Here is a 26,491-nt window from a genome sequence, read left to right on the forward strand (position 1 = left end):
CCCTACTCCTGCCCGCCATGCGCAGGTACAGGTCAGGGAGTCCTACGGCTCAGGCAAAGGCGAATGGCGGCGCCATACCTGATCCCTTCGCCATGATCCGCGCCTACGAATCCGACTCCAATCCTACAAAACCGATCCGTCCCTCCCCCCTCACCGCTTCTACCATACAGGGCCTGCCTTTGGACCTGCTCGATCGGTTGCGCTCCTTCCCTCTCTTCGTGTCCGCCCCGGAAGCCTTCCTCGCCGCTATCGGTACCCACCTCCGACCTCACGTCTACAGCCAGAACGACTACATCCTCACCGAGGGCGACCATGCAAAGGCCATGTACTGGGTCGTCCGCGGGGCCGTCCGCGTCACCTCGAGGGACGGCGAGAGCACCTACGCGGAGCTCAAGCCGGGTGCCTTCTTCGGCGAGATTGGCATCCTCATGGACATTCCCCGCACCGCCACCATCATCGCGAGCATGAAGTCATTGATAGTCCGCCTGAACAAGGAGGACCTCAAGAAGGAGTTACCAAACTTCCCCGCCGTCGAGCGTGCCATCCGCGAGGAGGCCAAGGAGCGCCTGTCCATCCTCGAGCGCAAGAAGAGGGAGATTGGATTCTCCGCCTACAAGAAGCCCATCATCGCCCTCGTCTCCCGCAACGGCAAGCGCACACGCGACCGCGTCGACGGGAGCGTGGAGACAGGCGACACCGGCGCCGTCGTCCGAGGCGGCGACGTCGTCAGTGCGTACAAGAAGAGGAAATCCCCCAGCCCAGGCCTGGCCGAGGCCGCTGCATTGAGCGCTTTCGGAAGTGGGAGCGTCAACATAAGACACCTCCTCAAAGAGCTTCCCCTCTTCTCCAGCCTGCCCGACGACATCCTCCACTTCATTGGCTTGAACGCAACTCCGCGCTCTTTTCCTCCCTTCACCGACATAATACAGCAGGGCACCCAGGGTCGCGATGTCTACTTCATCGTCCGGGGAGAGGTCGAGGTGGTCAGCACCAAGGCGGAAGAGAACGGCCACCTCGCGAGCCGTAGGAAATCGATCGCTGCGGGCGAGAACAACTTTCCGCAGCAGGTCGTGGCTCGCCTCCGGGCGGGGCAATATTTCGGCGAAGTCGTGAGCCTGTCACTAGCACCCCGCCGGACGGCCACCGTCCGCTCGATATCGTCCGTCGAGTGCTTGATGATCGGCGGAGACGTCCTCAACGAGCTATGGAACCGTTGCTCCGCAGACGTCCGCAACCAGGTCGAATCGACCGCCAAAGAACGACTGAAAACTTCCAAGGATTCGGACGTCGAGATGAAGGATGCGACGCAGGACCCGCCCAAGATAGATGGCTTGGTGATTGCGGATCTGATCATGCCTCGCACGCCCACGAAGAAGAAAGTGCCCACCGTCACGTTCGAGGATCTTCCCGCCGCGATAGACAGTCCCATGACCCCTTCTCGGCGGGACGAGAAGATGATGGAGCCATACGACCCTGATCCGTTCCTAAATGTAGACCTCGACAATGTGCGGTCGAGATCCAGACGTGGTTCTCTCGCGCCTCCTCCGCCCGAATCCCCCACCAGCCCCTCCAGCGACCCCTTCTCCAAATCGCCGTCTCCCAGCGGGACGCCGCTATCGCCTTCCCCCTACCCCAAGCATGCATCGACCCCTCCCGAACCCACGTTTCCGATCAAGAAGCCCAGAATAGTGCGCCGCCCGAGCCGGCACGGCCAGGGCGTCCTCCCGGATTCCCTGTTGGTCAGGATCTTCAAGAGTTTAGACGTGTATGAACTGATGCAGATGCGTCAGATATCAATGCATTGGCTCAAGATCATAACGACGTCTCCTGACATCTTGCACACCCTCGACCTGACCAAATACAATCGCAGAGTGACAGACCGCGCCCTGGTGGACATCATATGTCCATTCGTCGGTACTCGTCCGACGCTGGTCGACGTCAGCAATTGCTTCCACGTCACGGACGAGGGATTTGCTGCGCTCGCCAACACCTGCGGACCCAATGCAAAGGTGTGGCGGATGAAGAGCGTGTGGGACATTACCGGGCCTGCCGTGCTCGAGATGGTGCAGAAGGCTAAGGGACTCGAAGAGGTGGACCTCAGCAACTGCAGAAAAGTGGGAGATAACCTCCTTGCACGCGTCATAGGATGGGTGGTGCCTGAGTTGCCCCCCGCCATGGCGATGCAGCAGGCACAGATGAGCAGCCGCCGTTCTTTTGGACAGCAGATGGTCGGACCCAAAGGCCAACCAATCCCCCAGCCTCTGCCGCCTGGGACCGTGGTGGGCTGTCCCAAGCTGAGACGATTGACTCTGAGCTATTGCAAGCACATCACAGACCGATCCATGGCGCATATTGCCGTGCATGCGGCTTCGAGAGTGGAGCAACTGGACCTCACAAGGTGTACGACGATCACGGATGTTGGATTCCAACACTGGAGCGTGTATTCCTTCCCTCGGCTGACGAAACTCTGCCTCGCGGATTGCACCTATCTGACGGACAACGCAATCGTGTATCTGACCAATGCGGCGAAGAGCCTGCGGGAATTGGACCTGGTGAGTTTATATCCATTTTTAAGGCCTTCAGCCAAGGCAGTAATAGTGACCGGACGCTAATGACCATTCTAGTCGTTCTGCTGTGCTCTCTCTGACACAGCGACGGAGGTGCTTGCTCTTGGACTGCCCAATCTGACCCATTTGAATCTCGCATTTTGCGGATCGGCCGTCTCGGACACCTCGCTGCGCTGCATCTCCCTCCACCTTCTCGAATTGAAGCAATTATCCGTTCGCGGCTGTGTTCGTGTGACGGGCACCGGCGTCGAGGCTGTAGTAGAGGGCTGCAGAGACCTGGAGCTGTTCGACGTTAGCCAATGCAAGAACCTGAGCAGATGGCTAGAAGCCGGAGGCGTCGAAATTGTACGAAGCCGCGGGCGGAAGATCAAGTTCGAGACCGTTACTGATGGAAAATGGCGAACCGCCAAAAAGAACTAGGCCGCTTTGCCTAGCATGTACGACGATATGATGAACGACACAAAAACCAACGGAGAGATGTGGACGAAATAGATTCCGGAAAGAGTATCCAAGCTTCCGACGCCATCTTGTATATCATTTACCAGGCGTCCCTGCTGCATCTAAGAGGCAAAGAAATCTGGCGTATGGGAAAGATATATAAATATTTTGTGCATACAACGCGGGCCATTCTTCTTGATTCGTTTTTTTTTTTTATTTACCGGAGAAAGGGCCATATACCCATTTTGCTTTTTTGCAAAGATGCAGGGAAAAGGGGACGAGGTCTTTTCGTCACCCCTCCGCAATGTTTCTCGACTTTTTTGTTTCTGCAGATGTTTTCCGAGAAGGGACTTTTTCCTCGAGGGTGCAGCCAGCCAGCCAATCACACGTCATTTTCACCACCACCACCACCACCACCACCACCACCACCACCGTGCTCATGATCATGATCACCATCTTCACCAACGCCATGTATCAACATTTTACTCCGCTCACATTTACTTTATTCTTGGGAAATGTGCCATTCTTGATCGATGATACCATACAATTACCTCGTCCGCCATACCGACCATCTGCCATCTGCGCCCCCGGAGAGCCATCTACTCGCGCTTCTATCCGTCTATCTACCCACTTCCATACCTGTCTGCCTACCCATCTCCGCCCTTATAGTGGTTGTCCTCGTCGTAACAGGCCAGCAAGGAAGCAGCCAACCCTCTGAGGCAAACCCCTATTCTGTCTGTCACTACCCACAACAACATACCTCGTACGAAAACAGGGGGCAAAGGCAAGGCACGTAGGGGAATGAGATGAATAAGGGAAAAGGGACATGGGTTTGAAGAAAAGTGGCTTTACATGTCATGGAAAAAGACGTACGGGAAAAAAATAAGACGAAGAAGGATGTGATTGACTGGTCAGAGGCTATCTCATGCAAAGACAAACGGCCTTTTGAATCGTGTACATATTGAGATTAGAGGATGGCGAGGGGATGGAGATGCGGCGAGAACGAATGAAAAGCGGGAAACGAACGTTAAATGTTGAAAAAAAAAAAAATTGTATAGAGCAATTCCAAGAAAAAGAATTATAGACAATGTATCACCATTACCAAGAAGTTAGTTTTTCCTTCTTTGCATGGGACGCGTGAGAAAGTGGGAGGGGGGTGGGGTATCAACTTTTATTGCTCCATTATTGCACAACGTATATATCTCCCAAAAAGGTATCAATCATCTATCTCCTCCGTTTTCCCTTATCTCCTTTTGTACGATTTCACGAAAACCTATTCCCACACCCCTTAACCACGCCGTCCAAGATCCCCCGCATCCGCTTACACCCCTCAACCCCCACCGCCAGCATCCCCTCCACCCTCGCGACATTAACCCTACTCTCACACATCAGCACCGCGACCTTGTCACTCGCCCCGAGCGTCGCAACAGTCAAGAACGGGAGTTCCTGCTCCTCGAGGAGATTCAGGTCGAGTAGTGGATCACCGCCGCTGTCATCAGTCGTGGTGGTGGACGACGTGGACGCAGCGGTGCACGCGACGAGGTAGTCTGACATCGGGACTCCTGCGTCGATGAGCGCGAGCGTGGACGCGTTGATGCACGCCGCTAGCAGGGAGCCGTCCTGCGAGAGGACGTTGAGGTGCAGCGTTATGGTGGAGTGGGGGTAGAGGTGCGTTAGGAGTGTCGAGGCGAAGGCGCGGGAGAGGGTGTGCTGGAGCTCTTGGATGCGTCTGTTCGTTTTTGTTAGATAGGTACGTGGGTGGGTAAGAAGGTGAGGGTAGGGTAGGGTAGGTTAGGTTGACTTACTTATCGCCTCCGGCCCTCCTCTTCCGCCTCTCCACGCCGCTGAAGCCCGCGAATCCGATCTCGACTTCCACTCGGGCCTCGTTGTCTTTGCCTCCTCGTTGACCCGGTTGCTGCTGCGTTCGTCCGCCCTCCGCGGGGCCCGTCACCGTGCAGAGAACCTTCGTGTTGCCCATTTCCAGGTAGGAGGACCCGTCCGCGGCGGCCTGCGTGCTGATTTGCGCGTGGATCCGGCGCAGCTCGTTCCAGCGCCGGCCGTCGAGGCGGAGGAGCGCGAGGGAGTATGTGCTGGTGTCGAGGGGCATTGTGTGTTTCTTTCTCTTTTGTTTGAAGTTTTGGGGGTTTGGATGTGTTTTCTTGGGTGTTAGCACCCTTGGTGTTTGTCCGTTTTCCTCCCCGTGCAATGGGCGTGCGTGTGTTATGGTATGCGGTGATTGTCTAAGAAACTATGGATGCGCGTATGTGTCGCTGTGAGTGAGCGGTCGTCCAATTGCTCGGTGCGCGCGGGTGCAGAGATGTGGTGAATGTCGGAGGTTTCGTCGACGGATGGTTAACGAGACAAGCTTTTGGGAGGAATAACTTCTGGGATCGAAGTTGGTCTGTGCATAGAGATCTGCGTCGACGTTGGAAATCGGGCCGTCGCGTAGGTGAGCTCCCCGCCCTATCGGATGGGTGGGAGCACGTGAGAGCGCGTTAGCGTGATCTGGAGATGTTGGGTTCTTTTTATCTCGATAGAGGTTGCTACATGCTGACCCTATGGATACCTTATGATCTATATACATGTATCATTTAATTAACTGATAATTAGACATTCTCGCAAAATCCAACTTGTTGCTACGCCCTGACGACGGTTAAGCCTGGGTACCTGATATTGCTAATACCTTTTATACCTGAGATTGATAACACCTTATGTTCACACCCCGCCACCTGGTTTGTATAAAGGGATTGCTGAGCCGAATTTGAGTAACGAGACCGAGGTCGAGGTAGTCGGGATTTCCCTGTGCTGCTGAACTGCGCGAACATTCCCCTTGCCATTGCAGTTCTAGCGCCTCGAGGCTTTCTTCTCCTGCTCCGCATCCCATCTCCTCTGACAGTCCTCCCGATACCGATTCATGAGAGCTCGATATTCTCGATCCGTGGCTTCTCTGAACCTCTTGTGCGCTTCTGAAGTAGAAGGCGAAGACGCGGAGTAAAGCGGCGAAAGTAAGGACAAGAAGTCAGGTTCGTCTTGCGATGTGTTTGTTTGAGAATGTGATACACGCGTATCTTGCTCGCTGTGTGCTTCAACACCTTGCTGCAGCCGTCGATGCTTGTGACTGGCATTCTGGCGTCCAACCCGACATTCTTCACAGCGATTTACCTCTCCCTTATCTGCTTGCTGTACGATGCTCTGGCACCCTGTCTCGATGCATTGGTCCTCTTTTTCCAATCTTTTCCTCTGATCTATCTTCTTTAACCGGCTGAAGCGATCATACTTCGAGCGTCGAGCACGGCATTTCTCGCACCGAGTTCTGTCGCGTTCCTCAACTCTATTTCGACAGTCCACGCACAAGCCCTGCTGTTTTCTACGTGCTCTTTTGTCCTTCAAATAGGAAAGACGGCGAAGTCCAGAATCACAGCGGTCCGCATTGCCTGGTCCCTTCTGGCAGCCAGCCTCTGACAAGTCAGACTCTACCGGAGGCATCGTCTTGGGAGGAAGGCGTTTTCGACATGAACGGCGGAGAGTTGGCGGAGGATTCGACGTCATTTGCGGATGATTCCCTCAGTAGAGACAATGCATTCGGTGGGCGGCCGGTAGAAGGTTGTGAGTGTCGTTGGTGGAAGGTCGTGAATGTTGCCTGCAGAGGGATTCTTTCCCAGATTTCAACTACCTAGCAAGTCACGACGTCCTTCAAAAAAAGCAAAAAGCAAAAAGCAAAAAGCTAAACAAAGAAAACAAAAACAAAGCACGGAACAGTTGGAGGATATAAGACGAAATTATCATAGTGGTTAAACTGCTGTCTGCCTTCTACGATTCCTTGATTGCCCTTCGCGCACTCGATTTCACAATTTCTCGACTGCTCTCGCTTCCTCTAAACCTCGAAGTTGACCTTCGGCCTTTAACTTGATATAAATCAGTAAATAGTGTGCTGCTTCTAGGTCATGGTTACCTTGGGTGGTGGTGTTAGATAATCGCATCCTTGGCAGAATCTCCCAACCAATCATCGCGTGTTTTGGGTTACAGATGCGCCTTGTGGATTCTGTTGTGATCCCGAACTTGTCAACCTAGCTCAAGGTACTCGAAGAAGAGGAAGGGAAGGGTGCTCACAGTTTTGGCCAACATGGATAAATATCACTCTGTTGATACGTGGTAATGGGATAACAGATTCTTTGACTCCTGAATTACTTGTGGAGGAGGAAGTGACCCCCACCCCCATCCAGTCTCCAATATCTTGATGCATTGCCACCGCGACGTCGCAACCCACGGTCTCCAAGACAGAAACAATCAGCCACTATGTCCTTTCGGAGCAGACACGAGCAATCAGACAGCAAGACTAGGCGCATTCTTGCTGAGGATGAAAGCAGCAGTGATGACGACCTCGACATTGTAGGCACCGCGCGCAAGGGCCTAAACATCTCGCAGTACATCGATGCACTCGCATCGCAATCCCAACCGCAACCATCAAGGAAAAACTCACTACGCAAAAATGACGGAGATTCCGACAACGCTCCTCGTTCCTCACCACCACCCTGTTCACCAAAGCGGGAGGACGGTCGCGCAGGCAACAATGGTTCCAGGTCCGTCCCGTTTGTGATAGATTCAGAAACGGACGTCGAAATCGACGAGGATGCCGGCTCTGCCTCGAACGATCCCGGCCAGGAATCCGACATCGACCTCCTTGGCGAAGACCCTGAAGCCACGTACCGCCAGTACCAGGAGAGCAAGAAGCTCAAGCGGAAGCGCGTGGCCGCCGAGACGAAGCGGATCCGGACGTCGAAGAAGTCTCGAGCAGCTGCTGCCACCAGCGTCGTCGGCAGGAAGCCGAGGAAGAAACTGGAAATAAACCCTCACAAGAACGACACCATCCGCGATGTCCTCGATAGCTACCGTGCTGCGTCTGATTCCGAGCAGGAGGAGACGTACTTGGATGATCCGATTCCCGAGTACATCGAGTCTCGGAAACGAAAGATGAAGAAACTTCATGAAGCAGGGCTGCGGTACCCGCCTAGCTACGACGGCATTTATTTCAGTGACTCGGACGGCGAGCAGAAGCCGGTCCTGGACAAGGCAGTGAAGCCGCAGAGACCGAAGAAGAGCATACAGCTGACCGAGTCCGGGGGCATCATCCCGGCTCCCATTGCGCGCTGGTTGCGAGACTATCAAATTGATGGCGTCCGATTCCTCCACGAAAGATTCGTTCGCCAGACGGGTGCGCTTCTAGGCGATGATATGGGCCTGGGTAAAACTATCCAGGTCATCGCTTTTCTTACCGCTGCGTTCGGGAAGACGGCAACATCACGCGACAAGAAGCGCCTTCGCAAGATGCGGCGAGCGGCGGATGTCCCGTGGTACCCCCGGATCCTGATTGTCTGTCCAGGGACCCTCATGCACAATTGGCAGGATGAAATGGACAGGTGGGGTTGGTGGATCGTAGACAAGTATCACGGCCCACCCGCCGAGAGGAGGGGAGTCCTCAACGCCGCGAGAAAGGGAATGTGTGAGGTCATGATCACGACCTATGTCACGTATCAAAAGAATGAAGGGGAAATCAATACAGTAGACTGGGACTGCGTGATAGCCGATGAGTGTCACCAGATCAAGAACAAGCATGCTGCCGTGACGAAGGCCATGAACAAGATCAATGCACTTTGCAGGATAGGTCTCACGGGTACAGCGATACAGAACAAATACGAAGAACTATGGAACTTGCTCAATTGGGTCCGACCGGGAGAATATGGCTCCTACCAGCAGTGGAAGCACTCCATCAGCGTCCCACTGAAGGTCGGACAAGCCCATGACGCTACCAATGCGCAGCTTGCAGACGCGCGCGGGAAAGCGCAGGAATTAGTGACAAAGATACTGCCAGACGTGTTCCTACGCCGCATGAAGACTCTCATCGCCGATCAGCTTCCTAAGAAGAGCGATCGCGTCGTCTTCTGCCAGCTCACGGACACCCAAGCGAATGCGTATCGTACATTCATCGAGAGCGAGCGCGTGGATGCCATCCGTCGAGCAAAAGAGCCTTGTGAATGCGAAAGTGGTAAATCCCGAGGATGGTGTTGCCATGTTACCGTCAGTGGAGGCGGTAAATGGATCAACTACATGTTCCCTTCTATGATGACATTACAGAAGCTAGCGAACCATCTCGCCCTACTTCTCCCACACACGTCTGACCTCGCGGAGAAGCAAGCCAAGGATCTCGACAACCTGCAAATCTGCTGCCCCGACGAATGGAAATATTATTTCCGCATGCGAGACAAAATCTTCGATCAATCCCAACGAGAGTTCTGTGGGAAATGGAAGGTTCTGAAGCGGCTTCTCGGCTTCTGGCAGGTCAATGGCGATAAAGTTCTAATCTTCTCACACTCGGTGCGCCTGCTTCGGCTGCTCAAAACACTATTCGATGTCGATGGCCACAACTACAACTGGTCCTACCTTGACGGAAGCATGAAGCTCGAAGACCGCGCCAAAGCTGTCGCAGACTTCAATTCAGATGAAAAACAATTCGTATTCCTCATCAGCACCAAGGCAGGCGGCGTTGGACTGAACATTACCTCCGCCAACAAGGTGGTGGTAGTCGATCCGAATTGGAATCCAGCATATGACCTCCAGGCCCAGGATCGCGCATACCGCATAGGCCAGACGCGGGATGTTGAAGTGTTTCGCCTTGTTTCGTCCGGCACTATCGAAGAGATCATGTACGCCCGCCAGATCTACAAGCAACAGCAGGCCAACATCGGCTACACGGCTTCCGAAGAACGTCGCTACTTCAAAGGCGTCATGGATCATTCTGGGAAGGTGGGAGAGCTCTTCGGACTTCAAAATCTCTTCAGCTTTGAAGAGAATGGGCTTCTGCTGCGAGACATCGTTCATAAGACGAACGTTGCCGAGACACGAGCCGGAGTCAACGCAATCGGATTCACACCAGAAGCCGACAGCGATCTGGATGACGAGGAAGAAGAGAGCATCCTCTCAGATAAATCATTAGGCATCACAGACGACGACGGCATTAGCGAGAAACAAATGAAGAAATTTGCCGATCGCCTCGTCAACGGATCCGATACAGCTGACACTACCACCAAAAAGACAACCGCACGTCGCAAAGGCCTAGACGCCGTCAACGCAATACTAGCCAAAGCGGGCGTGCAGTACACGCACGAGAACTCTGAAGTCATCGGCCACAGCAAGATCGAAGCCGAGCTGGGCAAGATCGCCAAGGAGCATCGAAACGACGTAGACCTCGCCCAACGCCGTGTCTTCCAGTCGCAATCCCAAAACCCGGCCTCCCATCTATCCGCGCATTCGGACGGGAACGACGAAGACAGCGAAGACGACGCCAACGAAGATGACCACGACCACGACGACAATGCCGATGTTAGCTTCATCGGCTCGACGTCGAAGGGCGGGAGGCCGGAGTACAAAATCAACTACAAGTACAGGCCCGACGAACGGATCCGCAGGCGCCAGTTGTGCAGCATGGCCGAGATGATGGGGTTCTCCGACCCCGTGGAGTTTGCGCTGCTCGTCGAGAACTGCACGCAGGAGGAGAGGAGGAGGATGCTGGAGAAGTTCTATCGGGGCAGGAGGCGCGAGCTGTGGGGTGAACTCACTTGATGGTTTCTCGTTGAGGATGTTTTGTGGTGCCTTCTGGTGGGGTAAACAAAATCAATTACTGCTTGCCAGAATCAAATGAGAACGAATTTCACGGGTTGTCGGTTCGTTCTTCATGTGCACATGTACACAGTTGAACGGCCCTTGACATATTTGTATCTTGGAACCAATTCCATATCATTGCTGTACAAGCAATACTATGGCACCCAAAGTCTTCGATACTAACTGATCTGTTCATTACTTCTCTTTTCTGCTGTGGAAAAACAAACGTGGGAATGATATCATAACGAGCTACATGACATGATAATTGGTGCCGTAGTAAGTATTATCAAGTGGGCTATTTTGATCATTCATCTTCTCCGCCAATGAATCTCATGATTTCAAAATCGGGCTAGTAATGTACTCGATTTCTGTGATACTTATAGTTATGCTAACGCTAAGAATTGCATGTTGTTGCCTCCATTCCGGGGATGAGAGTAATGTATAAACAGCTATATAATACCTCTGCCGTTGGGCTTTTGTTCGGCATCTTGGTTCCTGCATGAGTTGAACCTTAGATAGGAAACCTCTGCTCCGATCTTGGACATGTGGGAAGTTTAGTTGACCCTCAGCACAACGACCGAGTTCACCACCTTCGTCCAGGGATGCGCGACAAGCAGCGTCGTGAGACCTATCCGCTGCAAATCTTCAGAGAGCTCCAGTACCTGTAAACGTAACCCAAAATTAGCAATGTGCGCCACTCAAGCAAGCGCATAGAAGAATAAAAATGACAAAACTCACAGGATACAACACCCCCCTCATCCCCTGCGCACTCCTCACCACAAGCAGCGTCCCCGGCTCCAACTTCCTAACAAGACTCTCCATAATCGTCATCTTACTCGGAGTATCCATACCCACGAGCGCAGCCAGAAACACGACGTGGAAATCCCTCCACCTCGTCGCACCCTCGCCGCCCATCTCTTCACTGACGTCCTCGCAGGCGAACGTCATGCGTCCGCCGTACCCGCACTTCTCAGACAGCTCGCGGCTCACGCGCAGGGCGCCGGCGTCGCGGTCGATGTTGTGCACGACGGCGTCGGGGTAGCGGTCGAGCATGCAGAAGGAGGTCAGGGGCATGGGACCGGAGCCGACGAAGGCGAGTTTGCAGGGGGAGGGGCGGCAGTCGGCGCCGCAGGTTGGGAGGAAGGCTTCGAGGACGGAGCACTCGAGGCGGGAGAGGTCGAGGTAGTTGTCGAAGTAGGGGAAGGAGTGGAGGAGGGTGCGGGGGGTTGTTGTCGTCGTTGTGCCGTTTTCTGTTCGGGGTTAGGAGAGTTGAGAATGTTCGTGGGGTGTCTTTTGGTTGAGGTAGTCTTACTTGATGATGCAGCTGCGGACGCAAGTATACGGTTTGCCCAGTACTTTTCTAGCTCTCCTTCTGCTGCAGCGCACAGAGGTCGAAGAGAAAGACAAAGTTCGTTGGCTTCGGGAGAAGAGAGTGTTTTGGCAATAAAGTCATCGCTGTAGGGCTGTATGCAGAGGTGTACAAGTCTTGTCAGGAGAGCATCGATCTCTTTCCCAGGCGCCAAACTGGACAGCGCCTGTACTTCATGATATATCCTTCGAACCTCATCAATCAGGCCCGTGGGTGTTGACGGGATTGAGGCTTGGGTGGCCATGTCTACACCTTTTACTGCTTGTGGCGTTGGGTTATGCTCAAATTCAAGCATCGAGTCAGGTGTAGATAAAGACAGTTTTGATAAAGGGCATTGGGCATGAGTGAATGTTTGCGACTTCTTTACACCCGGCATGGTTATGTGTGGCAGAGATCGTGTAGGCACACCCATTTTTGTGAAGGAGGATTATGACAGACAAGAAGGAATCGAGGGACAGTTGCTTGTTAATATACAAACGAGCTGGATTGGAACTGTGGGGTAAAAAGTGACACAACAATCACAAAAAGCAATTCCGAGCTCATGCTTGACATAAAATCCTTGCTGCATTCTGGAAGTGAAGTGCATCGTTGGGCTGTAATTCCATACACATGGTTGGCTCGATTGACTTGGAGCACCGTGAGCACCGTGTTGGACAACGAGTGGGGTGTGGAAAGAAAAATGCAAGAAAGCGGACTCCATGTCCGTTTGACAATCAACAAAAGTCCAGGGTTGCAACTGATATGTGTTGTAAACCGAGCTCAATTGCAGGGTTCAACTGTATATTCATGGCTCAGAACCTTGTATGCTTTGGGTAAGAGGTCACTCTAGGGCCCGGCACCGGTCATCGGCCAATCCACACAAGCATCGAACCGTCCGTTTGATAGACCCTATTATGCATTGGACACAAGGTAGAAGGGCACGCTATGGCTTCTCTTTCCTTTAAACTGCACGCCATCTCTGCGGGTACGGCGCGTGTCATCCTGTCTTTGGATATCTTCGCCCCACGGCCGTTCACATGGGGGTGGGCCCCGTGACAATCGCCCATATCCGTTCACCCACTCTCAGAGGACCCGTGAGGCGGAAGATCTTCAGCTTCAGGGCGCTTGTACACTCTCTTCCCAGCCACCCACGTCTCTTTTACTGTTACCTTCCGTAATGACTCCACGTCCGTGGTGTCTAGTGGCTCGTCGAGTACCACCCAGTCCGCGTAGGCTCCCGTCTGTATGACACCTGCTTTACCTTCAAGGAAAGAAGCGTACGCGGGGTTCGCAGTGAAACCTATGAGAGCTTGCTGGAGCGTGAGAGTCTCCGCGGGATACCATCCATCTGTACCACCTGTCGAATTGAGCCCTGTGTGCGGGCTTCGCCGCGTCACTGCTGCGTAAATGCCTTCAAAGACGTTTGCAGGCTCAACAGGAAAGTCACTGCCAAGTACGGGATTCAACTTAAGAAGGCTACGCATAAGATATGCTTCTTCCTTCGTTCGCTTTTTACCCAGTCGAGACTCCGCATACGGCATGTCTGAGGTTGCGTGTGTAGGCTGGATAGATGGAATAATACCGAACTCGAACATGCGAATTTGGTCGTCGGGATGAATGATCTGAGAATGTTCGATGCGGAATCGATTTTGCTTTTGGCATTGGCGGGGGGAAATTTCGGGGCATAGAAGATTCAGAGTTCCTAAAAAGGCGTCGATGGCGTTTCTATTGGCAAGGTCGCCGATCGCGTGGATGTTAACTTGGAATCCTGCAGTGGCCCAGTCTTTGGTGACATCTGATAGCGTACTCGCATTGACAAGCAGTGATCCGGACGATTCTGGCTTGTCACGGTACGGCTCGATCATAGCACTGCCCCAGCTTCCAAGAGCACCATCTGAAGAGTGTTAGCTTTGGTTACAGTAACGGGGATGTTCTGTCGTGGGACGAGACATGCCTCCAAATAGCTTTACGCTACGCGCATGCAATTTTCCATTCGGTGTGCTGAACCTTCGCGCCTCATCTGGGCAGAAAGTATTCCTCGTTCCACACTCGAGCATGGCATAGACACGAACATTCCAGTCCTCGTCGTTAACCAATTGCTCGTAGAGGTTGATATCAGCAGACAGTACACCAGCATCGTGCATCCCTACAATACCAAGTTTGTTAAGCTCCTCCATTGCATCCTTGATGAATTTGGTTTTTGTTTCTTTGTTTGGCCTGGGATAGTAGGGCATTACAATGTCCATGGCGTTGTCGCAGAACACTCCCTTTTCGGGGATCTCGCCGCCAGGTACCTGAGGAAGCGGAGATGGGAGTAGATCTAAAACCTTTTGGGAAACCCAGATGCAATGGATGTCAACGCGGTCTAGCATTACGTACTGATCCTTGAAGTCATCTCCGATTTCAAGATCAGACTTTGAATTGTTAGTAAAGCTCCAACCTGCGCCCCAAGGTTTCTCCAGAAACATTCCAATATACAAAGCACTTAAGAGCAAGTCTGAGAAACAGGAGATTTCTTGAACCTACCGCGACTGGATAGCGGCCATCGAACTTGGCCTGATCCCATCCAACACCTCTGACCCACTGTTGACTGGTTCCCAGCTCAGGCCGACTGTTCTTATAATGCACCAACCTCTGCTGCACCTCGTCCATGGACTCCGCACCAAAGAGATTGACCGAGTTAAGCAACTCTCCGTACTGGATTAGATGACCATGTCCATCCCAGAGACCAGGTATCACGTGACCAGTTTGACCATTCACCGCATCAATAGCAGTGGTCTTATCGCTATACACCTTGGTAAACTTACCTCCAGAAACGGTGAAGCACTCGGCCTGTGGTTGGGAGGAGCTTAGAGTCTTGATTGAGGCATAGCAATGTGTTTCATCGATCAGACCCTGTAATATACCCAATGTCAGAAATTCTGGCAACGCGGTCGCGATGGTCGCGAAACCGAGTTGATAAACGATAGCAGCGAGGATAAGAGGGACCGAAATCCACACCAGGTTGGTGATCGAAGGCATGCCGCCTGGATTATGATTCCCTCAACGACAATGGCCGTGATGATCGATGGCAGTGTAAGAGAATGAGAGAATTTGCTTCTTTTAACGCGATTGTGTATTTCATCAGGTGCAGGAAGATTTCGATGACTGCCCAGGCGTGTCAGGAACAATGAGGTGTTGATTCGTGTGTGCTACCACGGCCAGATCGAGGCTATACCTATTCTGGAAGGATCCCGTTCATCATATAAGCATCCATTCAGTTTCGTCTGATTGTCTGTCTTTCTCTCTGAATGCCATCTTGAATATATGGCTGCGACGGATTCGGCTTCTGTGTTTTGAATCATTGATTGACTTTATGATATGTAACTCTTCATGTTGGGATTGACATCTTCATCTGAAGACCTTGACTAGCAAATGGCGGTGAACAAGACTGGTAGCTGAGTCCATCTCCAGCCGTCGCTGTTAACCTTTCAGCGGCGTCTCACATTCAAAGACAGAAACCGAGTTTACAGAGAGAATCAGACCTTGGTCAACGTCTTTCTTTCCCCTCCTGTGCCAGGACGCAACCTTCGACTTGGCGGAGATGGACATTGGACGAAAGGCCCGGTGGGCCTGACAAGAGCCTCTCGGCAGCTTATTGGGCATAGTGTGGGGGCCGTGTATGGACAAGGTCGACAAGCTTTAAAATGTTTGCCATCCGCTCCGACTTCACGTGCGACTTTGAGCTTGTTACGAACCGTTTATCGTGTTCGCCGGCCTGTAGAAGTTGAAGAAGGAACATCTCTCGCACCGTGGGACGGATGGCAATTACCGTGGAGGTGCTTCAGAAGCAGCTAGAAACGCTACAACGCTCGCATGACGCGCTCTTGAAGAGCATCACCGATTCCAATGGATCTTTCGGCCCTTCCAACGACCGGCTGAGACGGAACACCCAGGACGGCCACAATGGCGAAGGCAATCCCGTCTTTGCCGACAATTCGACTCTTTCCGACGACAGCAGCGATGAGGAGGATGATTACTTTGTGCAATCCGAGTTACCGTCGCAATCTTATGATCATGAGCATCTACGCGAGCATTTAAAGAAACATGATTGGGACGAGCATGGACGAGAGATCTTAGCTGGAGTTATGAGCGAGCGTGGCCGACTAAAGCAACCTAATCTGTTTCCTACGAGCCGGGATCCGGCCGATGATAGAGGCCATTATCCGCATTTCCAGTAGGCCTTCTCTAGCAAGAAAACGTCGTTGCTTGCTTACCATAGTTAGGGTTTATGATGTGGGCCCAGATGGAGAAGCCCAGCTTATCGAGTCCAGCGGCAAGGACAATAAGATGTCCAGGGCCAATGAGATATGGCATTCCATCAAGGTCGGTGTGAATACCATACCCGTTACCGTAATATCAACTGAACCGTTCAGGACATCGCTGTAAACAAAGCTCAATCAGGAAAGACCGTTGTCGGACGTATCACGTGGGTTTCAAACAGAGACCAATGATCATATACCATTCTAATCCATAGCAGTATAGCTCGAGAGCCCTCACCTATATTGTTTGGTGCATTGCATCTAACCATGCACAACACGTTTGACATGGACGAGTTGTTCCGATCCCTAGTCCAGACGGATGCAACATCGGTAAGTCACCCGTGCCGAACATGGTGCAACATCTAATCATTTAGGCTCATATGCATCGGGCATTCCATGAGGAAAGAAAACGCCAAAAGACATTCTACTTCTCGTTCGAGTATTATACCATCATCGGCGAGGAATGCAAGCCCATGCAGTGGCAACGTGCGGATCGCGACATCAAGCACACCGAGAGCCACATCCCTCTCACTCGATGTGGTGCTGTCGTAGCATTGGCGTTATTCGACGACAATCCTCGCCGAATTCGAAACCGAGGAAGGCGAGCAAAGACCAAGTACGGCTGGGTCCAGGATGTCTGGTCCCCGTGGCAGGTCCTCAACATTCAGGTATGGGCCACCGCCGAGTATGCTCTCTTTTCGAATTGTGATTGACGTTTCATAGTGTTATCCGGATTGGCGTGCAACTGCAGACACGTTTGAACAGGGGCATCGATATCTCAACGGCGCTGAAGCGTTTCTGCACGCACTTTTGACTGAGTACAAGGATGCTAGGAAGAGATATGAAGTCATATACAAGGGAATATCGGAACTCGTCACGCCTGCACTTGGCTTTCTCTTCGATACGGATCTACGTGACCAGCGACTCTTCGAGGATAGGAAATTCACCTGGACGCGTCGATATTTCTACGCTCATCAAACATTGGGTATGTACGCATTTATGCGCTCTTGAATCTCATGCTGATAATGTTAGGAAATGTGAATGATAGTATTAAGAGTATGATCGACTCATTCGAAGACACTTTCACAGATGATGTGTGGGAAGGGAAAAGTAAGACATTATGGCCACTTTACGAAGAATCTCCGCGAAACGACCACTGGAAACGAAGACTACGACTATTGCGATTACAATTCGAACGAGAGATGAAAGAGTTGAGAACCCTCCAGAATGAAAACAACGACCGGCGAAAGGAGATCGAGTCGCTTCAAGACCACCTTTTCTCGGGGTAGGAACATCCCCAATTGAATGGCGTGACAAGGCTAATACATAGCACAGCACCTCGATCCAAGAATCGCGCAAGTCCGTCGAACTCAGCGATATAACGGTACAACAGGGTCGCAACATCAAGGTACGTTTCAAACCCTCATATCCCCATTCAAGCTAACGCCATCTCCAAGCTCCTCACCATCGTCAATCTCTTCTTCATGCCCCTCACCTTCGTAACATCAGTCTACGGCATGACCAACATGCCCGAATACCCCGCGTCCTTCTGGCCCTTCGGCCTGACCCTCGCCTCCGTCTGCCTCCCCTTCTTCGGCCTCGTAGGCTTCCTATCCACCGACTTCGGGTATCGGATCTGGATGGCCAAGACGAAGGCCGTGTGGCGATGGCTGCGGCCTAAACCGGATCCCACGGATGAGGCTGAGGAGTTTGAGCCGTCGCCCATGAACAGGACGATGTCAACACGGGAGGGCATGGCACTTCGGATAGGGGAGGAAAAGCGGAGGAGGGATACAGATGCCGGACTGGATCGAAGACCGAGTCATGTGTCGAGGCCTAGCCATCCGCACATCAAGAGGATGGTCGAGGCGATGAATGAGGGGAAGCCGGCGGGTGTGACGAGGGCGTCGACGATGCCGAAGTGGGGGAGCACGGTGGCTGCGGACGGCGATGAGAAATTGGATGAGGATGACGATGTGAAGGATACGGTTATTAATGTGAAAACGGTGTGAACGATTTTAATGGGTTATGATGAATGATGTTTATGGCATCCACCAGCTTGAAGCGTTTATGTTTCGAATGAGTATAAAATTGGATATTGGGATACGATTGAGATCGTTGATTTTAGGATTCGTAGATGTATATAGATATAGTTTCCAGCCCAGGAACGACGTTCAAAATCGAAAATGGTGCAATTGCCAATAGATGCCGTACCATGCTCGATATAATTTGCCTTCAAATACGCCCCACAGATATGTATGCACGTTTAGTTCTCAGTGCTAGGATGATCATCATGCTCCTCTGCACCTCCCACATCCATGTGCGCCATACTATCAACATCGCTCCCTCGGTCCAGTGCTGGTAGTACTCCAGGCGGAGGCTGCACACGGAACTCCTGCGCCGTCTTCAACGCAAGAGCAGCGTATTGACCTTTAATATATCGCCCCGCCAATTCAAACAGCTTCTTTGAGCTGCCCAGCGCCTCCCTCTCCCCCATATCATGATACGCATAATCCTGCAACTCCCTACTCTTACTCTCCTCCATCTTCTGGAACGCAATCGCCGTCCGGAAATAAATCATCCCAACATCTGACGCGCCGACAAACTCAGCCAGAAAGTCCTCGAACTCCGTGTCCACCGCCTCCCGCATGATGCGTATACTACGCATACCCCAGAACGCCGCCTCCTCCCACTCCCCGAGTTTCAGATACGCAGCCACCGTCCGCGACACGAGGCGAATGCGCAGCGTGATCCGGATCGTCGGCCCAGACTGGCCTGCAAAGGGACCGGACTCGATGGCCTCGTGGAACCAAGCGTCGGCGAGGACGCGCCGCACGCGGCCCGACACGATGATGTGCATTGCGTGGAACGCTTTCACGTAGAGTTCGAGGGCGCCCTGCGCGTCGCCGGATTCCAGCGCCTTGTCGCCGGACTGCATGTGGCGGGCGCTGTCCTCGAGGCATTTCTGCACGCTGTCGTACGGTGTCGCCATGCGGAGGCGGAGCTCCCGCTCGACGCTCTCGTCGTAGTTTTGCACGTTGACTTCGTAGAGGCCCTTGACTTTCTCAAAGGGCAGGAGGAGTCGCTTCTGCAGGGCGATGGGGACGGGCTTGGGGTCTGCTGGGTAGTAGGGGTCCCGGAGCACGAAGGTGACGCACAGGTGGTCGTTGAGCGTGCGGAAGTTGAGGCCGGAGTACATCCATGTGTCGCTGAAGAGATACAAATCGTCCAAGAGAATTACTATGGCGTGCTGTGGAACGAACTCGTGCAGTGGCGCGGAAATTCTGTCGATCATACAGTTCTGAGTTAGTGGCTATGGCTATGAGAAGAGATGATGGAGCAAGACGTACTGGACCAAAGCATGGTGATGTTTAAACTGTTCGCCTTGTTCGCCAGCAGCCACTATAGGGACGAGACCTTCCTGGGCGATGTGATGTTCTAACAAAATCGAACGACCAATCAGCAAATTTTCAAAGAATGTCAGACATCGCGGACTCTCTGTAACATACCTGCTTGAGGCCATGGTGTTTCGATGCGCACAAAGACATTCTCCCGTCGAAATACATCTTGGGCTTCCGTATATATCTGTTTATTCACCCGGAAGAGACGTAGGTCGAATTTATACTGCCCGCCGCCATAGTCGCTGTCCACGAGGAGGTCACTTGGTTTGAAGTATTGGGAGTATATATAATCACGGAGCTCTAGGGGCAACCGCAGAAAGGGAAATTTGCCTGCCATTTGAACCTGTCAAGTATTGGGATTATTACCATTCAGGATGTCGCTTCAGGGGGAGTAAATGTCTGATGAGGCTGTGTGAATCTGGTAGATGGTAGATGCTAGACGTCAGTGGCTTCAATGGTTGTCAGCTGGAGAGGGCGGACGTCACTCGACCTGTTTAGGCTGTCGGAGGTTTCTCGGATCGTTCCGAACACACTAGGGTTTGAGGCATCCCATAAGCACGATTGTAGTTCACATAAAAATGTACTCGTACGGTAGTTGTTGACTCTACTCGAATTTTTCTGAGAGGCGGGGTTGGACTTCTTATTCGGTCCGGATAATTTCACACCCTTCCAGCGGTCTATCTCGGAGGCATCGCGCCTTGTTTCCGACGTTCATCTTTTCTGCACGCATATAATACAAGACGTTTACAATGCAAGATACATGTCCCCCATCTGAACATGCACCGTGGCCGTGACCCAAAGTAGAGTGGACAAAAGATATTTTACAGCCGAACTCCTCGTACCCATCACGAACGCGCTCAAAGCATCCTTTTTTTGTTTACTTCTTTTCTGGCGGAGGTCCGCTGGCACCGAACCAGCTAAAGGCACTGGTCTTCATGTTCTTCATTTGCTCCTCCTGGAATTTCTTCTCCTCGTCAGCCATCTCCTTCAGCCACTTCTCGCCGTTCTCGCGGATTTCCTTCTCCATGATCTCGTACTGCTTCTGGCCACGTTCGCGGATTTGGTCGCTAAGCATCTTGCCCTGCTCGTAGCCCTCTGTGAAACCCAGACCATCGCTCTGGGGCTTGTTGAGACCTAGAGCACCCATTACGAAACCACCGGCGCTATGCTTAGGTTTCTTCGCCTTTTGCTCGGCCATTTCCTTGTTGAAGGCTTCCCTTGCTATTGCTTCTCGGTGTGCAAATTCTACGGGGATGTCCTTGCCTTCGAAGGACTTGATGGCTTGACGAACATCAGCAGTGCCCATCATGGCAAGATACTCAAGGAATGGGATCAAAGCAACAAGCCCTTTATCTCCAGGTTCGCCCTTCCATTTAGGGAGAATGATGGCATTCTCGGGTTGCAGCTTGACGTGAGCGGGGTCGGTATCGATGATCACTGTCTTCGACAGGTCTCGGTTCAGACAAGACAAATCCTGGATCCGTTAGCGTGGCTCGCACTACAAGTAATTTTCCCAAACTGATACATACCTTGATATACTCGCCCTTCTCGTAACGAGTGGCCTCACGGAATAGAGGCCACATGACGATGCGGAAGGGATCTAGTTTCCTGATAATAGGATCTGCGTCCATGGAGCGGACTGATGTAAAGATGACCAACTCGTAGTACTGGCTAAGATAGCGTAGGAAGTAGTCGACACCCGGTCGCTTAGCCATCCTCCAGCCGTGCTGCGTGGTCCACTCGGAATGCACCAGCAAGTCTTCTAAACTCAAGACGAGTGTCATCGGAGGGGCAGGATCCATATCAGGCAGCAGCTTGGGGAAGGTCGGCTCAGTATAATAACCCATCTGGTTGCTTAAGCGGGCAGCTGCGCGATTGTACATAGCTGCAGGACTCCATCCCTCTGGTGCATCTGGGTGTGCCTTTGCTTCCTCCTCGGTATCCCAATTCCTGCCGAGATAGACGGCACCTAGACCTCCAGCGACCAGAGTTGCAAGATACGACCAATTGGCAACGCGGTTACGTCTCCTATCCGTGCTAGTCTCGTAGGCTGACTTTGGAAGTTCACCTCCTTCGCGGCCGCTTCCTGGACGAGGTTCCTTGTCAGGGTCTTCGGTGATGTTGTTGGGATCGTGCTCGTGCTTTGGTGAGCGAGACTCAGCCGCGCCGAATTCGTCGCCGAACGTCGATGGGATGCCTTGTCTGAGATCGGGAAGAGGCTTCTGTGGTTGTTCTGTAGCTTCTCCGGAAGCTTGAGCATCGTCTGCTGGAGTTTGGGATTTTGAAGATACGTCATTGCGCTCTGGGGCAGCTGCAGCGTCAAATTCGGGCTGTTCGTTGGGATGAATTGGGTTGGGCGTTGATTTATTCGATTGGTCGAACTTGACGGGATCGGACTGCTTCCATGTCTTGTTCTTAGAAGAGCGATTGTTGCTCGCGTACGATCGTAGCCAGTGGGATTGGGGTGGTGTGGCTATAGGACTTGTGTGAGGGAACGCCAGTGGTGCGCGCGGGCGAAGTGCGCGGAAGGCAGCGCGGGGAAGCATGGTGGAGCCAAGCAAGAAGTGAGAGCTACTAAGATTAAAAATTGAATGCAAAGGGAAAATACATTGATGGAAAAGAAGAGAGTTGACGATGGTGCAGAACGGCCACAAAGCTTGCCGTTGGTGATTTCATCGCAAGACTTGCACCTGGATCGGAAGAACAAAATTGAGGAAGGCGCCGATTGGCCTAATAGACGCGGGTTAGCCGCTGACAGCCGCACCAAGAGGGAACTGTGGTCTTTGCGGGCACCGACGATGTCGTTATGAGGAGGATGACATACCTATGTACATACAACCTCTGATTTTTTTTCTTGTACCGGCGACTTCAATTCTATCCGCTTGCAATTCGTTCAGCTTACACTCATGCCTTACCTACATATTCCTTGCTGTATATAGCTCGCCCCAGTGTTTTTGATTCTTTACATCCCACCTGCGCAAGGCCCATGTCTCCGCTTCCAGACCATCAAGGGCATGAATTTGACTGGAAGGCATATGCTCGGAGCAGCCACCTTTCGGCTCAGATGGCTCTCTCTGCTTGCTCTACTGTTGTTGGCGACTGTCGCGCATGGCATGACCGATAGTACCATTTCTCATCTTCGGTTCGTCCAGCTGTCGCAAGTTTCGTTTCCTGCTGGAAGCTGACCATCCGTAGGCAAGAAACTATAGATATTTTTTACCATGGATTCGATAATTACATGGAACATGCCTTCCCCGAAGACGAACTTAGACCTCTTACCTGCGGACCTCTTACTCGAGATAGGACGAATCCTGCACATATTGAAGTCAACGATGTCCTAGGAAACTACTCCCTTACCTTGATCGATAGCTTGTCAACGTTGGCCATATTGGCTTCCTCTCCACCGCAAGAAAGCGCGAACTACAACAAGCCACTCCGAGACTTCCAAAATGGGATACAATCGTTGGTAGAACATTATGGCGATGGTAGCAAAGGGCCTGCAGGACAGGGCACGCGAGCACGAGGTTTCGATCTAGACAGCAAAGTGCAGGTTTTTGAGACTGTCATACGCGGCGTCGGTGGGCTGTTGAGTGCGCACCAGTTCGCGGTTGGCGATCTTCCGATACGTGGCTATGAGCCCAAGGTTGAACAAATCAAGAAAGGAAAGGAGGGCATACTATGGCCCAATGGCTTCACATACAATGGGCAGCTACTTCGTCTGGCGACGGATCTTGCTGAGCGGTTGATGCCGGCTTTTCACACTCCCACGGGCCTACCATATCCACGTGTCAATCTCCGCCATGGAGTTCCTTTCTATGCCAATTCACCATACAACACCGACTCAGAATATGGCCAATGCGATACGGATCCGAAGAATAAAGGAACTGAAATCACGGAAACCTGTTCTGCTGGTGCGGGCAGCCTGGTGCTGGAATTTTCTACATTGAGCAGGTTGACTGGAGATACCCGTTTCGAAAAGGCGGCAAAGGAGGCATTCTGGGCGGTGTGGCATCGGCGGAGCAGTATTGGGTTGTTAGGAGCAGGGATTGATGCTGAGACGGGCCAGTGGGTCTCTCCATATACAGGCATCGGAGCTGGTATTGACAGCTTCTTTGAATATTCCCTAAAAACGCACATTCTCCTGTCAGGACTGCCGTATGACCTTAGCAGTCCAGACACCGACTCTCCAGATGCATTCCTAAATGCTTGGGAAGATGCGCACGAAGGAATCAAGCGACAGATCTATCGAGGGGCTGCCCACCACCATCCCCATTATACTCAGGTCGACTTATACACCGGCGCGACACGAGCCTACTGGATTGACAGCTTGAGCGCTTACTACCAGGGCTTGCTGGCATTAGCTGGCGAACTAGACGAAGCCATCGAGACACACCTCCTGTACACCGCCCTCTGGACTCGATACTCTGCAATGCCGGAAAGATGGTCGACCGCCAGCGGGAACATCGAGGGAGGATTGCGTTGGTGGGGAGGCCGGCCTGAGTTTATCGAATCCACCTGGTACCTTTTCCGTGCAACCGATGATCCGTGGTATTTGCATGTCGGTGAAATGGTTCTACAGGATATCAAGAGACGCTGTTGGACCAAGTGTGGTTGGGCAGGGCTGCATGACGTTCGAACAGGAGAGTTGAGTGACCGTATGGAGAGTTTCTTTCTAGGAGAGACGGCCAAATATCTCTATCTCCTCTTCGACCCCACTCACCCTCTCAATACATGGGACGCCCCCTTTGTCTTTACAACGGAAGGGCACCCATTGATCATTCCCAAGCGTCTCCGTCAACCTGGTTCTCGTGAGGAGTCAGCCGACATATGGCATCACGTGCGAACTACATGCCCTCTTCCACCGAAGCCTGTTCCTTTCAGTATATCTGCAACGGCCGCCCGAGCCGATGTATTTCACGCTGCAAGCATGGCTCGCCTGCATCTCATGCCTACGAAAGATACGATAGATTCACCTATCATAGAGTTCAATGCCGACCATCCCAGTATTTCAGACTCTGACATTCAGTCCCCTTCGAATTATACATACTTTCCGTGGACCCTGCCTCCAGAGCTCATACCCCGATATGCAACAAGTTCCACCATGGCCACTCGCATGACTTTCGATTTGTCATTCCCCAATCTCCCTAATAGTCTACAAGTTGGCACGTTACAGCGCGTAAACGAAGGCATTCTGGTCAATTCCATCAGCGGTCTTCGGCTGGGAATGATCCGCGAAAAGGAGATGCTCCCTCAGGGACAAGATATGGACCTCGACGAGCACTTCCGCATATACGCCATTTCTAATGTTGGTCTGGGCCGGGACGAGAAAGTATACATGTCGCGCGAGACCATCGAGAGTTTCAATCCCTCCGATCCGTTCTTCACTCGGACCAGAGATGCACATGCATTGGATTTCGTTGTAGATGCCGTCCCACTCCCAGTCACAACACCATCCCCAACTAAGTTGGCTGACATACTTGATGATGTGCTCGGTGATAACGGTAGCTTGTCTGATCTTGACGTCGACGAGGTGCTGGAATTCAATGCCCATGTCGACGCTGATGCTCTTTCGACCGAACCATCATACCTGTCCTCGCTCCTTGCCTCCCTTCAAAACCTGCTGGCAGCTTCTACCTCCCAACCTACTCAATCTCCATCTCCTCCAACCCCCACAGAAATCCTCCGGAGCGCCCTTCACGCGAGCCTGCCAACCGGCCCCGGCGCCGCTCCACTCCCAGACGTACCTGACCCCGAACTTACCTACTCCGCCAAAAGGCCCCTCATCTGGACCAGCATCTACATCCACCCGACCACCCTCTGCGAAGACCGCTTGCCATTCGAAGTCCCGCGTGCCCACCAGATCATCGTGATTCCCCGCGGCGGATGCAGCTTCAGTACCAAGCTCCGCAACATCCCTGCCTTCCCACCTAAGAGCACATCCCTCCAACTGGTCATCGTCGTCAGCTTCCCCGAGCACGAACAGCACGAATACGACAACGCCGCGCGCTACAAATACGAAGAGCACCAGCAAACACTCAAAGACAGCACCAGCCCCGAAGAAAACCAAGACGAAGACGGAATCGATGAAGCGTACCTCCTCTCCCGCCGGAAGCCAAAGCCCACGCCGACCCCCATGCGCTTCAATCCTCCGTCGAACAACCGCCGCGGCAATAACGCTCCAGTCTCCCCCGGGCTCGTCCAGCCCCTCCTCGACGAGGTGCAGTACACGTCCTCCGGCCTGCCTCGACCCAATCCCATCCCGCTGATCATGGTCAGCGGGGGCGACGAGACGATTGCTTTGTTGGGCAGGGCGAAAGGCGTGGGCGTCAGACGGAGGTATTTCTTCCAGAGCCAGGGGGTCAAGATTGGGAATTTGATTGTTTTGTGATGAGAATTGCTGACACGAATAACAATGATAAGAGGAATGGGTTGAGGATACGGGAATGGATCCGATGTGGTGGTGACGAACTGGTTGTAACTACGTATTGCTTTCTTGCGCATCAATGATCCGGATTAGAACACTTATAGAATTACATGTGAAAGCTATCCAAAGAACATGATCGGACCACAAGGAGACTGGCACGGCTTTTTTTTAGACCCTTTGATATGTTTCTATTAGTACATAGCGAAGCAGTATGATATCCCTCACTTTGTTCCGAATTATCGTTCATCAATCCCAAGAGACTTGCATGGCAAAATGCGACGCTCCTTTTGAGTGCTGGGAAAGGTGCGATGTACCGACCCGAGCAAGCCCAGGACTCGGCATTCAAGACCATATGG

At 52.5% G+C, this 26,491-nt stretch overlaps 10 protein-coding genes across 10 annotated transcripts; 4 read left to right on the forward strand and 6 right to left on the reverse strand.

The window, feature by feature from the left end:
* Positions 1-17: 17 nt before the first annotated feature.
* Positions 18-2,987, forward strand: BU24DRAFT_411612 (RNI-like protein; the record flags this gene model as incomplete). Its single annotated transcript, XM_033526053.1, has 2 exons — positions 18-2,552; positions 2,625-2,987. The coding sequence occupies 2 exons, from the start codon at positions 18-20 to the stop codon at positions 2,985-2,987; spliced, it is 2,898 nt and encodes a 965-aa protein (XP_033382258.1).
* A 1,144-nt stretch (positions 2,988-4,131) lies between these two features.
* Positions 4,132-5,393, reverse strand: BU24DRAFT_452714 (exoribonuclease family protein). Its single transcript, XM_033531207.1, has 2 exons — positions 4,811-5,393; positions 4,132-4,734 (listed from the first exon to the last, which is right to left on the reverse strand). Exons 1-2 carry the CDS (start codon positions 5,110-5,112, stop codon positions 4,269-4,271), a joined length of 768 nt encoding a protein of 255 aa, XP_033382259.1. The 5' UTR covers positions 5,113-5,393; the 3' UTR covers positions 4,132-4,268.
* A 456-nt stretch (positions 5,394-5,849) lies between these two features.
* On the reverse strand, positions 5,850-6,491 carry BU24DRAFT_411614 (uncharacterized protein; the record flags this gene model as incomplete). The annotated part of the gene is made up of 1 exon (XM_033526054.1): positions 5,850-6,491. The coding sequence occupies one exon, from the start codon at positions 6,489-6,491 to the stop codon at positions 5,850-5,852; it is 642 nt and encodes a 213-aa protein (XP_033382260.1).
* Positions 6,492-7,075: 584 nt separating this feature from the next.
* Positions 7,076-10,892, forward strand: BU24DRAFT_424940 (uncharacterized protein). Its single transcript, XM_033528619.1, has one exon. It carries the CDS (start codon positions 7,302-7,304, stop codon positions 10,620-10,622), a length of 3,321 nt encoding a protein of 1,106 aa, XP_033382261.1. The 5' UTR covers positions 7,076-7,301; the 3' UTR covers positions 10,623-10,892.
* Positions 10,893-11,029: 137 nt separating this feature from the next.
* On the reverse strand, positions 11,030-12,274 carry BU24DRAFT_442803 (Nicotianamine synthase; the record flags this gene model as incomplete). The annotated part of the gene is made up of 3 exons (XM_033530550.1): positions 11,030-11,323; positions 11,400-11,911; positions 11,974-12,274. 3 exons carry the CDS (start codon positions 12,272-12,274, stop codon positions 11,216-11,218), a joined length of 921 nt encoding a protein of 306 aa, XP_033382262.1. The 3' UTR covers positions 11,030-11,215.
* An 808-nt stretch (positions 12,275-13,082) lies between these two features.
* On the reverse strand, positions 13,083-15,030 carry BU24DRAFT_434797 (uncharacterized protein; the record flags this gene model as incomplete). Its single annotated transcript, XM_033530051.1, has 3 exons — positions 13,083-13,903; positions 13,964-14,423; positions 14,536-15,030. The coding sequence occupies 3 exons, from the start codon at positions 15,028-15,030 to the stop codon at positions 13,083-13,085; spliced, it is 1,776 nt and encodes a 591-aa protein (XP_033382263.1).
* Positions 15,031-15,316: 286 nt separating this feature from the next.
* Positions 15,317-18,501, forward strand: BU24DRAFT_424942 (uncharacterized protein). The gene is made up of 9 exons (XM_033528620.1): positions 15,317-16,225; positions 16,275-16,374; positions 16,425-16,477; positions 16,529-16,640; positions 16,685-16,978; positions 17,034-17,295; positions 17,343-17,595; positions 17,646-17,718; positions 17,768-18,501. The coding sequence occupies exons 1-9, from the start codon at positions 15,810-15,812 to the stop codon at positions 18,320-18,322; spliced, it is 2,118 nt and encodes a 705-aa protein (XP_033382264.1). The 5' UTR covers positions 15,317-15,809; the 3' UTR covers positions 18,323-18,501.
* Positions 18,450-20,318, reverse strand: BU24DRAFT_249711 (uncharacterized protein). Its single transcript, XM_033522368.1, has 3 exons — positions 19,820-20,318; positions 19,661-19,748; positions 18,450-19,594 (listed from the first exon to the last, which is right to left on the reverse strand). The coding sequence occupies exons 1-3, from the start codon at positions 20,046-20,048 to the stop codon at positions 18,577-18,579; spliced, it is 1,335 nt and encodes a 444-aa protein (XP_033382265.1). The 5' UTR covers positions 20,049-20,318; the 3' UTR covers positions 18,450-18,576.
* Positions 20,319-20,588: 270 nt separating this feature from the next.
* On the reverse strand, positions 20,589-22,257 carry BU24DRAFT_434799 (import inner membrane translocase subunit tim-50 mitochondrial precursor; the record flags this gene model as incomplete). Its single annotated transcript, XM_033530052.1, has 2 exons — positions 20,589-21,185; positions 21,241-22,257. 2 exons carry the CDS (start codon positions 22,255-22,257, stop codon positions 20,589-20,591), a joined length of 1,614 nt encoding a protein of 537 aa, XP_033382266.1.
* A 275-nt stretch (positions 22,258-22,532) lies between these two features.
* BU24DRAFT_424944 (glycoside hydrolase family 47 protein) lies at positions 22,533-26,343 on the forward strand. The gene is made up of 2 exons (XM_033528621.1): positions 22,533-22,853; positions 22,907-26,343. The coding sequence occupies exons 1-2, from the start codon at positions 22,747-22,749 to the stop codon at positions 26,097-26,099; spliced, it is 3,300 nt and encodes a 1,099-aa protein (XP_033382267.1). The 5' UTR covers positions 22,533-22,746; the 3' UTR covers positions 26,100-26,343.
* The last annotated feature ends 148 nt before the right edge of the window (positions 26,344-26,491 follow it).

The sequence above is a fragment of the Aaosphaeria arxii genome (assembly GCF_010015735.1).
Source record: "Aaosphaeria arxii CBS 175.79 unplaced genomic scaffold BU24scaffold_6, whole genome shotgun sequence".
Lineage (NCBI taxonomy): Eukaryota > Fungi > Ascomycota > Dothideomycetes > Pleosporales > Aaosphaeria > Aaosphaeria arxii.

Coding starts and splice junctions, on each gene's coding strand:
- BU24DRAFT_249711 (XM_033522368.1), bottom strand. CDS start 20,048: ATGGCAGGCAAATTTCCCTTTCTGCGGTTGCCCCTAGAGCTCCGTGAT. Junction 19,749..19,819: donor AACACCATGGCCTCAAGCAG/GTATGTTACAGA, acceptor CGATTTTGTTAG/AACATCACATCGCCCAGGAA. Junction 19,595..19,660: donor CATCACCATGCTTTGGTCCA/GTACGTCTTGCT, acceptor TATGATCGACAG/AATTTCCGCGCCACTGCACG.
- BU24DRAFT_424940 (XM_033528619.1), top strand. CDS start 7,302: ATGTCCTTTCGGAGCAGACACGAGCAATCAGACAGCAAGACTAGGCGC.
- BU24DRAFT_424942 (XM_033528620.1), top strand. CDS start 15,810: ATGGCAATTACCGTGGAGGTGCTTCAGAAGCAGCTAGAAACGCTACAA. Junction 16,478..16,528: donor ACCGTTGTCGGACGTATCAC/GTGGGTTTCAAA, acceptor AATCCATAGCAG/TATAGCTCGAGAGCCCTCAC. Junction 16,979..17,033: donor GGCAGGTCCTCAACATTCAG/GTATGGGCCACC, acceptor GACGTTTCATAG/TGTTATCCGGATTGGCGTGC.
- BU24DRAFT_424944 (XM_033528621.1), top strand. CDS start 22,747: ATGCTCGGAGCAGCCACCTTTCGGCTCAGATGGCTCTCTCTGCTTGCT. Junction 22,854..22,906: donor AGTACCATTTCTCATCTTCG/GTTCGTCCAGCT, acceptor GACCATCCGTAG/GCAAGAAACTATAGATATTT.
- BU24DRAFT_452714 (XM_033531207.1), bottom strand. CDS start 5,112: ATGCCCCTCGACACCAGCACATACTCCCTCGCGCTCCTCCGCCTCGAC. Junction 4,735..4,810: donor AGGAGGGCCGGAGGCGATAA/GTAAGTCAACCT, acceptor AAAAACGAACAG/ACGCATCCAAGAGCTCCAGC.